This window comes from Lissotriton helveticus, chromosome 7 (assembly GCF_964261635.1).
Source record: "Lissotriton helveticus chromosome 7, aLisHel1.1, whole genome shotgun sequence".
NCBI classification, from domain to species: domain Eukaryota; kingdom Metazoa; phylum Chordata; class Amphibia; order Caudata; family Salamandridae; genus Lissotriton; species Lissotriton helveticus.
The window spans coordinates 55,629,042-55,642,662 of NC_136068.1; the positions used below are offsets into that span (position 1 = coordinate 55,629,042).

General features: G+C 44.2%; 1 protein-coding gene across 1 annotated transcript in view; it reads left to right on the plus strand.

Moving 5' to 3' along the window:
- LOC144768023 (alpha-2-macroglobulin-like protein 1) overlaps window positions 1–13,621 on the plus strand; it is a 304,226-nt gene that overhangs the window by 253,091 nt on the left and 37,514 nt on the right. The window contains exon 29 of the mRNA XM_078651421.1: window positions 12,235–12,440. Within this exon, the coding sequence (XP_078507547.1) occupies window positions 12,235–12,440 (206 nt within the window). The remainder of the gene's footprint in view (window positions 1–12,234; window positions 12,441–13,621) is intronic.

Consider the following 13,621-nt stretch of genomic DNA (forward strand, 5'->3'; position numbering starts at 1 on the left):
AAAATTACATAGCGCCAGTTCTACTTATTGGAGTTTTTTGGCTTTGTCTTATTTTATTTATTAAAAGTTACTCTATATTTCTAAATTTGTGTGAGATTTTTCTTGTGTTGTGTTTTCACTTTATTCCCGTTTGAAGTGCTGCATAAATACTTTGCACATTGCCTCTAAGTTAAGCCTGACTGCTCTGTGACAAGCTACCTGAGGGTTGAGCCCAGGTTAATTTGGGGTTTGCTTGTGCCTCACCTCGAGAAGGATTGTGGTTCCTGCTTGAGTAGGAGTACATCCCCTCAACCCGTAGCCCAATTTGTCACAGGTGCCAGTGTGAATTCCTAGCTGAAGGACGGTCCTTTATACCTGATACCTGCACGAGCAAGTGACCTACTACTGGCCTCTGTGTACATTTAATTAAATAAAGCTAATTACATCTGGGTCTTATGCCAACACAGTGTACCCTTCAGTACAGTCCGAATAAGTGTGCACATGTGCATTCTTCATTGTGCAGCAGAAGTGTGCAAGAGGTACGTGTGCAAAGGTGTTCTACAGACACAGCTGACTCCATTTTGATTTCCCTATGTAAGCGGGCCAGCATACAAAATGGAAAGAGAGTCTGCCAGACTAGCAGGTATCCTGATACCATCCCTGAAGCTTTTTTTCTGGAAAGCACCAAACTCTAAGGTTTGGGAGGATGGAGACCAAAGCATCTTTATAAATGCCGCAATAGGCAGCTGCTGAGTCATGCCTTTTGTTTCTGAGAGGAGCACTGGTGTTAATTTATATAGGAGGTGTTAAGACCTGGGATGGTAGTCTTTTTGTAATATAGGACTGAGCTCTTCGGGAAGGACCTGCCTTTTAATCCCCAGACGGGTTCCACCAATAGGTGCATGGGTATAAGTTTGTGGGCTAGTCCTTTATACTAGAACAAATCAGGGGTGAACCATTCACCTTCCCAGCCTGGAAGAGGCTTTACACCAGCCTTTCTACAGTGGAAAGGAGAGGGGGGGACTTTGGATATACTCACAAATGTATAACTTTGTTGGTGTTCCTAAACTTTCCAGGCAACCCACGCCTTGTACCGCCCACTTCCCACCTCTTGAGTGAGATTTATGGCTGTAGAGACTTTGGCCCTTATGGCAGAGATGTGTACCCCAATAGGTAGGTTAAAACCTGCCAGAAATACCTTTGTGAATTTCTGCCAGGCATAAAAGAAGTAAGTCATAAAAATATATATATATACACTAAATGTAAGTATGAGAATAGGACCCACTCTCATTGGGATGTTATTGTGTACACTATTGAGTTCTGAGTGTCTAGCCACACACCACCTCCCTGAGTAAGCATTGGATTGCTCAGCCAAGTCTACCTTCAGAGGCAAGTGCTAAAGGGATGCACTTGCTGCTATGTTTGCAGAGGCGCGGTAGAGTCAGCCTTGAGACGTCAGTGGTAAACTACCTCAACCCCATCTGTTGTGGTCCAGTAAACAGTGTGTTCCCCGGGACCCCGGAACCTAATGTGACTGCTGCTGTCTTCATCTCCCAGGCTCCACAGCCCATCAGGCCTGCCTGCCAACCTCTGCTCAAATCTGGGCCACTGTGTGAGATGAGACCTTGACCCCAGCTGCAGGCCAGCTGTCACGTCAGAACACAGCCTTGCAGCCAGCCACAACACCTGAGCCACCGGTTGCTAACACTGGACCTTTACGAAGACCCAAGGGCTTGTTGTGGTACCTTTACAGAGATCAGTGGAGTAACATAAACCCCTGCAGCCTCTGTGGTGCAGGGGGTCCTGAGCTCTAGGGGGGCCTGTGAGCAAAGGTGCTAGGTGGGGGCCCGCTCTGTGTACTTTGCAGGGGGTCCCCCTCACGCTCCGTTATGCCACTGACAGAGATGCTCCAGTCCATCAAATGCTTGGACTCTCTCATGGATCAACTATTGGGTCAGAGAATTAAGATTTGGAGGATGACTCTTAGAAATACAAACACAATTATGTTCTTTCTGTGCATAAGGAATATAGCATGCTAAATTGCATGCTATTACATTGCGTTCCTTTACAACGACCGCGTTGTTAGAACGCAACATCTTTACAACGCAAGTATTTAGTTCGGCTTGCTGTAGGGGTGCGCTGGACTTAGGAATAGTAGAATTTACTATTCCAACTCCAGCCTACGCAACAGTAGGGAAGGTGTTGGAATAGTAAATTATACTATTCCTTAGGTTAGAGCGCCCCTTACAGCAAGTCGATCTAATGACTTGCGTTGTAAAGGCATCACGTTGCATTGTAAAGGAACTGCGATGTAATGACTGCGTTGTAAATGGTGTCTCCCATGCAAAAGTCCCTGAACTTTAGAGATCGAGGTAGGGGAAGGCTGAATGAATCCTTATGCAAACACAGGCAAGACTCGCACATCTAATAAACAAATAGTAAGGCACCAGCTCAAGTTCTTAGGTATTTTTGCTGTTGTTATCCTGCCTTATAAACACCAGCTGCCCTATTATGTACCTGCACTGTTGCAAACAGTAGGAACATGATTTGTTGAATTCTGTTTATTGGTTATGTCTGGGTAAGAGAGCATAAACAAAAAGGAATCCACAAGGTTGGGTTTGGTGATCCCTACAGTGGTGGGGAGCAACCAGTGTTGTTTAAATACCCCTCACACACCAAAAGGCCCCTTGGTGTCATGCTTCATCATCGGGGTCTTCGCAAACCTCTACGGAATGTGGCGTGCTACGACTCACTACTACGCAGGAGCACTAACATGTGAACTATGTGTTGGTGTGTGTGGGTAAAATAGTGTGAGTGGTGAGGTTAGTGAAAAAATTAAAAAATACCTGGCTCGTGGGTTTCCAAACAACTTTATTCAGTCCCCGGCTGGTATCATTAAAAAGTGCTAAGGAGGTAGTCTTGTCTATTAAGGGTAAGACTAACTCAAAAGTGCGTCGTCGACATGTTTCGGAGTTAAAAAACTCCTTCTTCAGGACAAGGATATGCACTAACTATCCTCACCTTACTCACATGGGTGTAAATATAAAAGTGTGCTCTACAAAAATAAGTCTAGGTGAAATGTACCTATCTGTTTTATTTATTTAAGTTCGTTGCGCCCAGTTGGCGAAAATGCTGAACCTGTGAAGGGACAAAAAGGTCACAATAAACCAAAATGTAGGAAAAAAGTGTAAATTACACAACAGGGTAAAAAAGGAACCAGATGTGGTCCAGGAACCCTAGGAATTAAAAAACACAGACAAACATATAGACAGGGACACACATAGATTGTCTCTTGAAAATCATCATCAGGTGTTATACTCTGGAAAAAAAAAAAAAAAATGGAAGACATGCTCTAAGTAAATTTAAGGCTTACTTAAGAAAATGGGTCTAATAACCTCATGAGCCAGGTGCGTAGTGTTGGGGGTCTCCTGTCCTGCCCACTTTGGCAACCTATAGGGTGTTTAAACAATCAGGCTATTAGGATCAAGGATGGTACATCCAGACCCAAGAAGGAGAAACACCTTTCACATACACACACACTCACGGTTGCAGCAATGTTTGCTTGGCTTCTTCCCCTCAACGCGGCTCCGACGAAGTGTCGGTTCTGTGAGAGGCTGCCCAGTTTATATTGTCCCCGTGATAGGTTAATTGCCCCTTGATTGAAAAAGGAAATGCCCAAAGATGGATATAGCCATAGGGTTTTACCAGTACTGCGCGTTGTTGACTGGGCGCGTCCACCGGCAAATGTGGGGCATGAGCAGAGGGATAACGCTAATCGTCGGTGCCTGCTCCGAACGGTTGTAGCTGCAGAGATGCCCGGCCTTCCCCAACGAAAAGGATAGCGCATGCGCGGGTAGTTGTGGATGATTGCTGCTTATGTTAAGAAGTGCTGCGGGGCAAATTGGGCATGCGCAGATGATTACAATCACCCGTCGGCGTCTGCGCCAGACGGTAGTGTCTGTGGAGATGCCCGGCCTTCCTAAAGGGAATGGTTTGCGCACGCGCGGGTAGTTGTAACCATTGGTTCCAATGAACTCCGTGTCAATAGACTCTCATTACACAAGTTCTGGTCTATTATGGTTGAAATAATTTCTTTTATAGAACATAAGGAAATTGAAGGTGACAATTCAATAGACTCTCCTTGCATAAAATCAGGATATATTATAGTTGTTGTGATTTGGTTTAATTATTGGAACAAAAGGTAAAAGAGGGTGACAATTCAGGGAGGTTGGACCAAGCTCCTAGTGTGTTTGCTGTGAAAAGCGCAGTAAGCGTTAGGATTAGGTACTTATTAGATTATATCAGACAGATGTTTTAACGTAATTGGCTCCATGGGATGGAGTCATTCAACCCACTAGTATCTGCGCCCAAACGGAAAACCCATCTCTGTTCCTTTTCAAACAGACCCCTGTCAGAAGGTAGTTGTTCAATGACAGTCCAACGTATCTCGTTCACACAATGTTGTGCCTCAAGAAAATGCGATGCCATTTTCGTCGTCTGTTTTTTGCACCTCACATTGCTCTTGTGCTCATTGATCCTGGTCTTGACAGCGCGTGTAGTCATCCCTACATATTCCTTACCACAAGGACATGTGATCAGATACACGACATTTTTGCTGTTGCAATTAGTAAAGGCACGTTGGTCCCATTTGGTGCCATTCCTGAATACGAGGCTGAGGCTTTTTTCAGTCAGGTGACAGTTGTTACAGTTACCACATGGGTGATGTCCATGGAGACCCTGCAATCTCGTCTGTTGGACCACCTGGCTGCGAGGTCGGTCTGGTATGCACCAAGATATCTTTCAGGTTTTTTCCTCTCCTATGGGCGAACAAGGGTTTTTCTAAATCTAGATTTCCACTTGTCAAGATACGCCAATGTTTATTTATCAGTTTTGAGACCTGGTTTGAGACGGAACTGTATGTTGTCACACAGACTGTCCTATTCTCTGTTGCTTCTTTTGGAACACCATCTTCCAAAAGTGCCTCACGATTATTGTTGCGGGCCCTTTTCATGGCCTGTTGTATAATTCTTTGTGGGTATTTTCTCTGTTGCAGTTTCTTGCTTAGGTCTGAAGCTTGAGATTTATATTTGCCCACATCACTACAGTTGCGTCGTAGGCGCAGGAACTGTCCAAAGGGAAGGTTCTCTCTTAGGTGGCGCGGGTGAAAACTGTCAAACCTAAGGAGACAGTTCCTAGCTGTAGGCTTGAAATGTGTCTCAGTTTTTAGGTTGCCTGCCTCATGGTAAATGTTTAGGTCCAGGAAAACCATGGAGTCATGGGACATCTGGTGGGTGAACTTAAGAAAATTATTCTGGTTGTTAACCCACTGCATGAAATCGATGACAGTCTGACCATCTCCTGACCAAATGATCAGGACATCATCAATGTAACGTCGCCATGATAGAATCCTTCTCCTGAATGGGTTACTCGGGTGCAGAATTTTGGTGGTCTCCAGGTGGTGTACATAGAGACCTGCCAGGCTCGGCGCAAAGGTGCTGCCCATGCTGGTCCCGTGGCATTGTAGGTACAGGGTTCCTTCATATTCGAAGAAGTTTTTTGTAAGAGCCATAGAAATACACTCCATCACTACCCCTCGGGGGGTGTGATAGTTCCATTGTTTGCTGTATAATACTTCCTCAATGATGAGGAGAGTTTCATCGTGCGGGAGGCTTGTGTACAAGCTCTCTACGTCTAGGCTCAGTAACATCTGGGAGTTAGGGTCGAAAGGGTGGTCTTGTAACAGTTGGAGCACAGCTTTTGTGTCCTTAAGGTAGGTATCTGTAGCTTGAACTAATGGTCTCAAAAAGGCATCCGCAAACTTGGAAAGCGGTTCAAGTATAGAAGATATGCCGGATACAATTGGCCGACCAGGTGGATTTTGCAGGTTCTTGTGAACCTTGGGTATCGTATAGAAATATGGTATTCGAGGGTCTTTTTGTGTCAAAAATTGGGCCTCTTTCTTTGAGAGCCAATCGTGAGCCAGAGCTTCTTCAGTCATTGCCCCGATTTGGATTCGTATGGACTCCGTCGGGTCCTCAGTTAGAATCTGATAGATTCTTCTGTCCGAGAGCAGTCTCAGGCACTCCTGGTCATAGGCCGTGGTTGATTGGATTACTACCGCCCCCACCCTTGTCCGCGGGTTTTATCACTATTTGCTTGTTCTGAGAGTTTTCCTTTATTGCCTCGCTTTCTTGCCTGCTAACATTCTGGAATACCCTTGGGTTGATATCCATTTTGCTCAGTTCCAGCATCACGAGCCAGGTATTTTTTAATTTTTTCACTCACCTCACCACTCACACTATTTTACCCACACACACCAACACATAGTTCACATGTTAGTGCTCCTGCGTAGTCGTGAGTCGTAGCACGCCGCATTCCGTAGAGGTTTGCGAAGACCCCGATGATGAAGCATGACACCAAGGGGCCTTTTGGTGTGTGAGGGGTATTTAAACAACACTGGTTGCTCCCCACCACTGTAGGGATCACCAAACCCAACCTTGTGGATTCCTTTTTGTTTATGCATACCTCTAGGGGAGACAGAATCCACTTCTCCTCTCCCTCACCCCTTTTTGTTTACTATATGGGTAAGAGAGCAAACAGGGTTTAACACAGTTCATGTTTCACCCCTCTTCAGCCGGGATAGCTTGATTCCAGTGGCACAGTGAGCCCTGAACCCACGTCTGGGCATACCTGGCGCACTTAGGGTGAGAAAGCAAAAGACACATAATTGATGAACGGAATGCAGAAAAAATCAAAACATTCAAGAGATCTGGGTTAAATCGATCATTCTTTTGCTCACCATGCCACCCCAGTTTAGACCTGGCCATATGCAAATCAGTCTTGACCCTCTTCCCCATGGGAACAGTCCAGCCCGAACTGCCAAGCCAGGTCCTCCCTGGATCAGAAACAAGCATCCTAGGACCGATTTAGGGGTTTCACACCTCTTCAGCCAGGATAGCTTGAGTCCAGTGGCACAGTGAGCCCAGGACCCACGTCTGGGCATACCTGGCACACTTAGGGCGAGAAAGCAAAAGACGCACAATTGATGGACGGAAGGCTGAACAAATCAAAACATTCACCCCCAGTCAAGAGATCTGGATTAAATCCATCATTATTTTGCCCACCATGCCACCCCAGGCTAGACCTGGCCATATGCAAATCAGTCTTGACCTTGTGCCTCATGGGAACAGTCCAGCCCGAACTGCCTAGCCAGGTCCTCCCTGGACCGGAAACAAGCTTCCTAGGACCGGTTTCTGGGTTTCACCCTTCTTCAGCCAGGATTATCTGTACTTTGAATACGACTTTAGATATATCCATTGGTGGGTATTTGGACGCTCATTTAGAGTGCGTAGTGACGTTGTGGCCTATGGAGTTGGCGAGGCACTCGCCACCTGGAACACCTGCCACACCTCCAACAGGGAATGACTCTGTACGAGCAAGGCAAGAGGTAGGGTATGGACAAATGAGGAGGGGTACACAGGAAAATTATTTTAGAGTCTAATGGAGAAATGTTTCTGATGTGAAAACCAGCTTTGGTGTCCACACCAGTGTGGGGCCCAATGGCGGTGCACTAAAGGCAGCTGACCGCTCTTACTGCAAGTGTTATGATTACGTTCTATTTCCACTTCCATTTCCAATGTGTTATCTTGTATGTGTCAGAACAGCCATGCTTGTTTTGTAAAGTTTGTCATTGGGGTATTTTTCTTACAGATGTAATAAAGTCGTCCTGCTTTCCTTTGTCCTGATGTGGGCATGTTATTAACTCCAACCATGCGGGCACATGCATCAAAGGAAATTGCATTCGCAAATGGTGCGAATCGCAAAATTCAGCCGTTTGCGAATGCAATTCCTGTTTTTGAGATGCATTATCATTTTTGTAATTTTCGCAATTTAAGAAATCGCAAAATTTTGATTTCTTAAATTGCGATTGCATTTAAGGAATCTCAAATTGAGATTCCTTAAATGCAATGCATCAAACTTTTAAAATTTGCGAATTCACAAATAAGAGGTGCAAATTACCATGAAGTTGACCTTCATGGTAATTTGCGAAAACTTTGAAAAATGCACAAAAGTGCATTTTTCAAAGTTCCATTTTACACACACACATGCCCTTGGGGCATGTGAGTGTGCAAAATGTACTTCTAAGCAGATATCAGGGGTGCAACAGGGTGTCCTTTGGACACCCTGGCACCCTTGAAATAGCATTCTTAATTTGCGAATTTCTAATGGTGAATCGCAAATTAAGAATGTCATTCCCATTCATTCCTATGGGCCTCTAGGCTAATAGGAATGAATGGGGTGGTATTCCTTAATTGCGATTCTCAATTAGAGAATCGCAATTAAGGAATTTTAGGGAATCGCTATTTTTTTTTGCAATTTTTTGATGCATTGCATTTTGCAATTCCTTAATTGCGATTCCTTATTTTTCGCAATTAAGGAATTGCAAAATGCAATATTGATGCACGTGCCCGATGGTTTTTGACACAAAGTCCCATCTGCTGACAATGTTAGACAGAGTTTTGCACCCAAAAAGAATGCGTTTTTGAGGCAGTCGATAAAAAGGAGAAATGTTTTTATTTCTCCATGTTTTTCTGACTTTCCATGTGTGCTGCAATGTCCTGTACACATCCAAAGTGGGAAATATTACAGTTTCTATAAGCATAGTATTTTGTACTGTATAAAATCAATCCTATATCTCACACACACATACACCCTTGCACTATGGGGCAAAGGTATACGCGTGGCGCTAGGCAGCCCGATTGCGTACCAGCATTAGGGAGAGAGCAGGATAGTCCCATATTTTAGTAGATAAGGTACTGTCCTGCTTTCTTCCTCTCATGCAAAGCAGTGCAGTAGCTTTTAACTGTGCCACTAGCAATAAAAGTGCTACAGTTGCTCTGAAATCAGGGTGTCAGTGACGGCCGGTGCAGGTAAGAGCGGTGAGGTGGGGATAAATCCACCGACAACGACAAGGGGAAATTTGAAAAAAAAAAAACACTTACCTCGCACTCGTCGCATCCCCGACGTGGTAATGCGGCAAGCGCATGGTAAGTGTTTTTTTTTAAAATTATATTTTCCCTCGTCATCATCATTTGAGTTTTCCCTGCCCACCGCTCTTACATGCACCGGCCGTCACTGCCGGCTGTTGCAACAAAATCTTCTAACGCTGTATGCCATAAAGCAATCTGAACTAATACTATTATTTCATAGCTACATTAGTTTGCCTTCATCCTTCAGGCCATCGGAGAGAGGTTTATTTCCTTAAATCTCTTTATTTGTTCCTGTTTCTAGTTTTTTGACATTTTTCAGTACACATGGCAGTTTACCTAGTTTTCTCTAAAGTTGAATATAATATTTGGGAAATCAAGATGTGATGCCTCACTGTCTTCTTTACCTTTCACCTTTTGGATTTGTACTAAGCATGAGGATTTATTCAATTTTTTTCCACCGGTCCTGTCCAGCAGGTGAGTGTATCCCTGGATACTGTGTGACAAAACATGTTTTATCATGACTGCACATTTCTCTGTACTTTTCTTATGATGTTATACAATTACTGATTACTTTATGTGAGGAAAGAACGGTAATTTAAAATAGTTAAAATTACTTAAGCAGTTTTTTGTTCCAAATTTTGGACACAAAAAATTGTTTAGAGCAGCAAAAAATGTCAACGTGTCTACACCATAAGCAGGGAAGTATCCCCCAGATTCATAATGGTCCCGATTTGCGAGTCCTTAATAGCGATTATTAAGGAATCGCTATTAAGGACTCCCAAATCGGGATTCATGTAGAAATTGCAAAATAAATTGCGATTCCTACAGCCTCCTTATTTGCGATTAGCAAATTGCTAATCGCAAATAAGAATGAGATTTCAAGGGTGCCAGGGGTGTCCAAAGGACACCCTGTAGCACCCCTGAAATAGAAATGTAGCCTGATGTTGCGCACACACATGTCCAAAGGACATGTGTGTGTGTAACATACCACTTAGAAAAATGCACTAAAGTGCATTTTTCCAAGTTTTCGCTATTTACCACGAAGTCAGACTTCGCGGTAAATAGCGGCCAGAAATTGCAAATTCGCAAATTTTAAAAGTTTCATGAATTGCTTTTAAGGAATCTCAAATAGAGATTCCTTAAATGCTATTCTTCGCTAAAATGCGAATTCTGTAATAGCAAATTTTGCATTTGGGATGATGAATCCCAAATGCAAAAATTGCGCTCGCAAAGGGCCAGATTCTCAGAATCTGGCCCTTTGCGAGCGCAATTTCCGTTGATGAATCTGGATGTATATTGTTATTCACTATCTTTCCATCAGTGAGCATAGCTGGCAAATGCCTGTGTCATGTGTGACACTGTCAGGTACTTATGGATTTTTTTCTAACAGAACTGTGCATTCTGGCACAGTTTTTCTTTTTACATTCTAAGTAAGTCTCAATGCCCATCATGCAACATTCTGTGGTTCACAATTCGAGGTCACAAGTGTCACACAAGTCAATGGCCACGCCAAAGTGACACAGCGGTGCATGAGAGTTCTTGAGCCCATGCCCTGTGCTCCACACCACCCCTTGCACACAGCTTTATGCTCCTGAACTGTGCATCATTTGATGCTGTCCTGATGCTCAACAGTTGTACGCGGCACCAAGCGCTATGTGCATGCAAAGCCTCCAGTCCTCTCTTGATACACAGCACACGGCGCTCCATGGAGGTGAATTGAGTATGTGGCCTGGAAGCGGTATCGCCAGTACTCCTCCGATGCCCATCACCCTGTGCGCCCTCCTGCAAAGAGTTACGTATAACATGGTTGACACTTACACCGTATGTGCATTGATGTATGTATGTTTGTGCACATGGCTGCCTGCATGTCAGCTGGACTTTATAAGATGGGACGTGTATAGGTGTGTTTTCCTTAGTACATGTTTTTATACTCTATATGCACCCGTATGTTGGAAAAGTCTTTGCACATACACTGTACAAGATGCAAACCTGTTGGCTTTTCAAGCCTCTCTCGATTTAGCTGATGGAGGATCATCAGTGAAGATTGATGAATTATTTGCAAGAATGTTTTGGCAAATGTTGGACTGACATGGTGTCTTGACTGAGGAATAAACAGGTATATCTTGAGATGCACTGATGATAAGCGATGAGTACCATGGATAGTTGCTATGCGAGAAGTGACAATGGTAACCCTGTCCCATAATAAGTTGTTGATGGTGGCGTAACACGATGTCTCTATGACCAGGGAAGCTTCTTTTTAATGACAACAAGAGTCAGAAGGAGCTTTGGGTGGTTGTGATCTAGCACATGAAGTATTGGGATTTTTGCTTTATGCTTATTCTTTATGAATCTTCCATGCACTTTCAGGGTTTTTTTACATCATCAATTTTGTGAGCATTGAAGATTTTTAGTAAATTGTCTCCCTTCAGAGGACCGCCCTGATCCTCCTTGGATGCTATACTGTACATGACAAAATGCTTCTCACACGTCACCAAATTTGGATGATTGTACTAGATTCACAATGAACATGACACAATGACGCGGGTTAGGAAGCCATCATAGGCTGTGCCCAATCCACCCTGGACAGAAACACCTGTGAATCTACTTAAGGCTCTGCACTAGCTCTGTTTGCGCTGTACATCACCATGCCTCCCCCTCTCTGCAAGTAACACTTAGGAATCCTGGTTGCTAAGTACAGCCCACCTGCTTTGGAACACTCCTCCAAGGGTCTGGAGATCCACCCTAAATCTTAGATCATTTCCATGTATAAGGCACTAGGTTGTTCCAGCTGTGGTTGTCAAACAATGGATTTCCTGTTTTAAAGACTCTGCACCTTCACCTTTTTGTGAACATCTGGTGGAATCAATGCATCAGAGAAACAGTCCACGTAGCATTCCATCAAAATCAAGAAATACTGTCCTCCAGAGTCCATCTGTGTGGTCTAAGGTGTCCTGAAGTGACACCTTGGTCTTCTTTAAAACAGTTGAATACAAAACCAGATTAGACAAACACACATTCAACCACACACACATACACGCACACGCGCTCCCAAACTCCTGCAGCAGTATCTGTAATACTCTTTTATATCTTGTTTATTGTTTGTGTTTATTCTGAAATGATGCCATTCTTTCTTTTGGTGGGCAGCCAGATCATACAAAGATGCTCACAGTGTGCAAATCCTATCAAATTGGACATTGCAGCCTCATAAAAAGGCCTTGAAGAAAGCATTTGTGCAGCGTAAACATTAAAGTTTGTGTTTGTCTAGGCGTCGACATATTTTGGACTCAGGCAGGAAGGGAAGCAGATCTGTGGACTCTACCAGAGCAGGGGACAGTGGAGGTCTCGGCCATCGTCCTTCAGGCCCTCCTCAGTCGGCAAGACTTGACCAAGGAGGATCTCATGAAAAGTTCCCAGATTGCAGGTGGGATAATGCACCAGCAGAACCCCTATGGGGGTTATGCCTCCACTCTGGTAAGTGAGCACTATGTTACTGAGATGTCTGAGACAATGCATGCTCCAACTCATGCTTTAGTGAACTAATAAATATGTATCACATTGCAAATCCAGTCCAATACTAGTCCAAACAAGCAAGGACCTTGAATAATGTCACACCCATGAGTGTAAATGTAAATTGATACTTGTATAGCGCACTACTCACCCGCAAGGGTCTCAAGGCGTTTGTACGAATACCGCTGTGGAACCCATCCTGGCTTTCCCTGTGAGGTGTCCACTCCTGGGCACCCCCAAGATGGAGGCCAGGCATCCTTAGTGTTGTGGATTAAGCAAGCTATTGCCCAGAGTTGCAGAGTGGGACTCCATGATTGGAATAGGTACCGAGGCGAGAATTATCAGGTCCGTGGAATTTTAAGCCCAAGACCCGCCGAGGCGGGGAATTGAACCCTGGTCCCGGGCCAGACTTCTGCATCAGGGTCTGCCGCTCTAACCATTGAGCCACACTTCTCCACGCGTGCAAGAGTATGAATTCCATAAAACCACAGACCGGCATTGTGAATTTCAATGTAAATAATCTGGAATGTAAGTAGTTACATATGTTACAAGTGGAAAAGTAAATTTAAATCATGGAACTGGTGTGCCCTGAGTCCAACCTCCCCCGGGGCTGACCGAACATGGAGTTTGAGTGCCCCATGAAATCTTAAATCTTGCAGCTATCCGCACTAGTGCATCAGAGTTGGGCTACCTTGATCACATTTGTCCTGCTTCATTTTATCGTCCATGCTTCCAGGCATGCCTTGCAGCGCATAATGCCTCCAATCAGCCCTTAAAGCAGATTACCCATTTTAGGGGAGAACCAGAAATTTTTACAAATAATAGCATCCATTAATGTGCTTCCACTGAACATAATCAAGTAAATACTTCCAGAATGACCAAGGATGGCAGACTCAGGTAATTAGCTTACAACAATACCCAATGTCACTATTTTTGTCCCCGCAAAAGCAGCACATCAGGTCAGTCTTCACAAAAATTATATTTGTCTCTCTGAATGTCTGTATATTTTCCCCAAAACGCTCATGAAAAGTCCTTCACTGGATCCTCAAAGGAAGAAACCTAAACTGCCAGCGCGATTTTTCATTTGATGCTCTTTTAAAAAGGGTAACCTACAACACTGCATTTCACCCCCTCAAACCACTCAG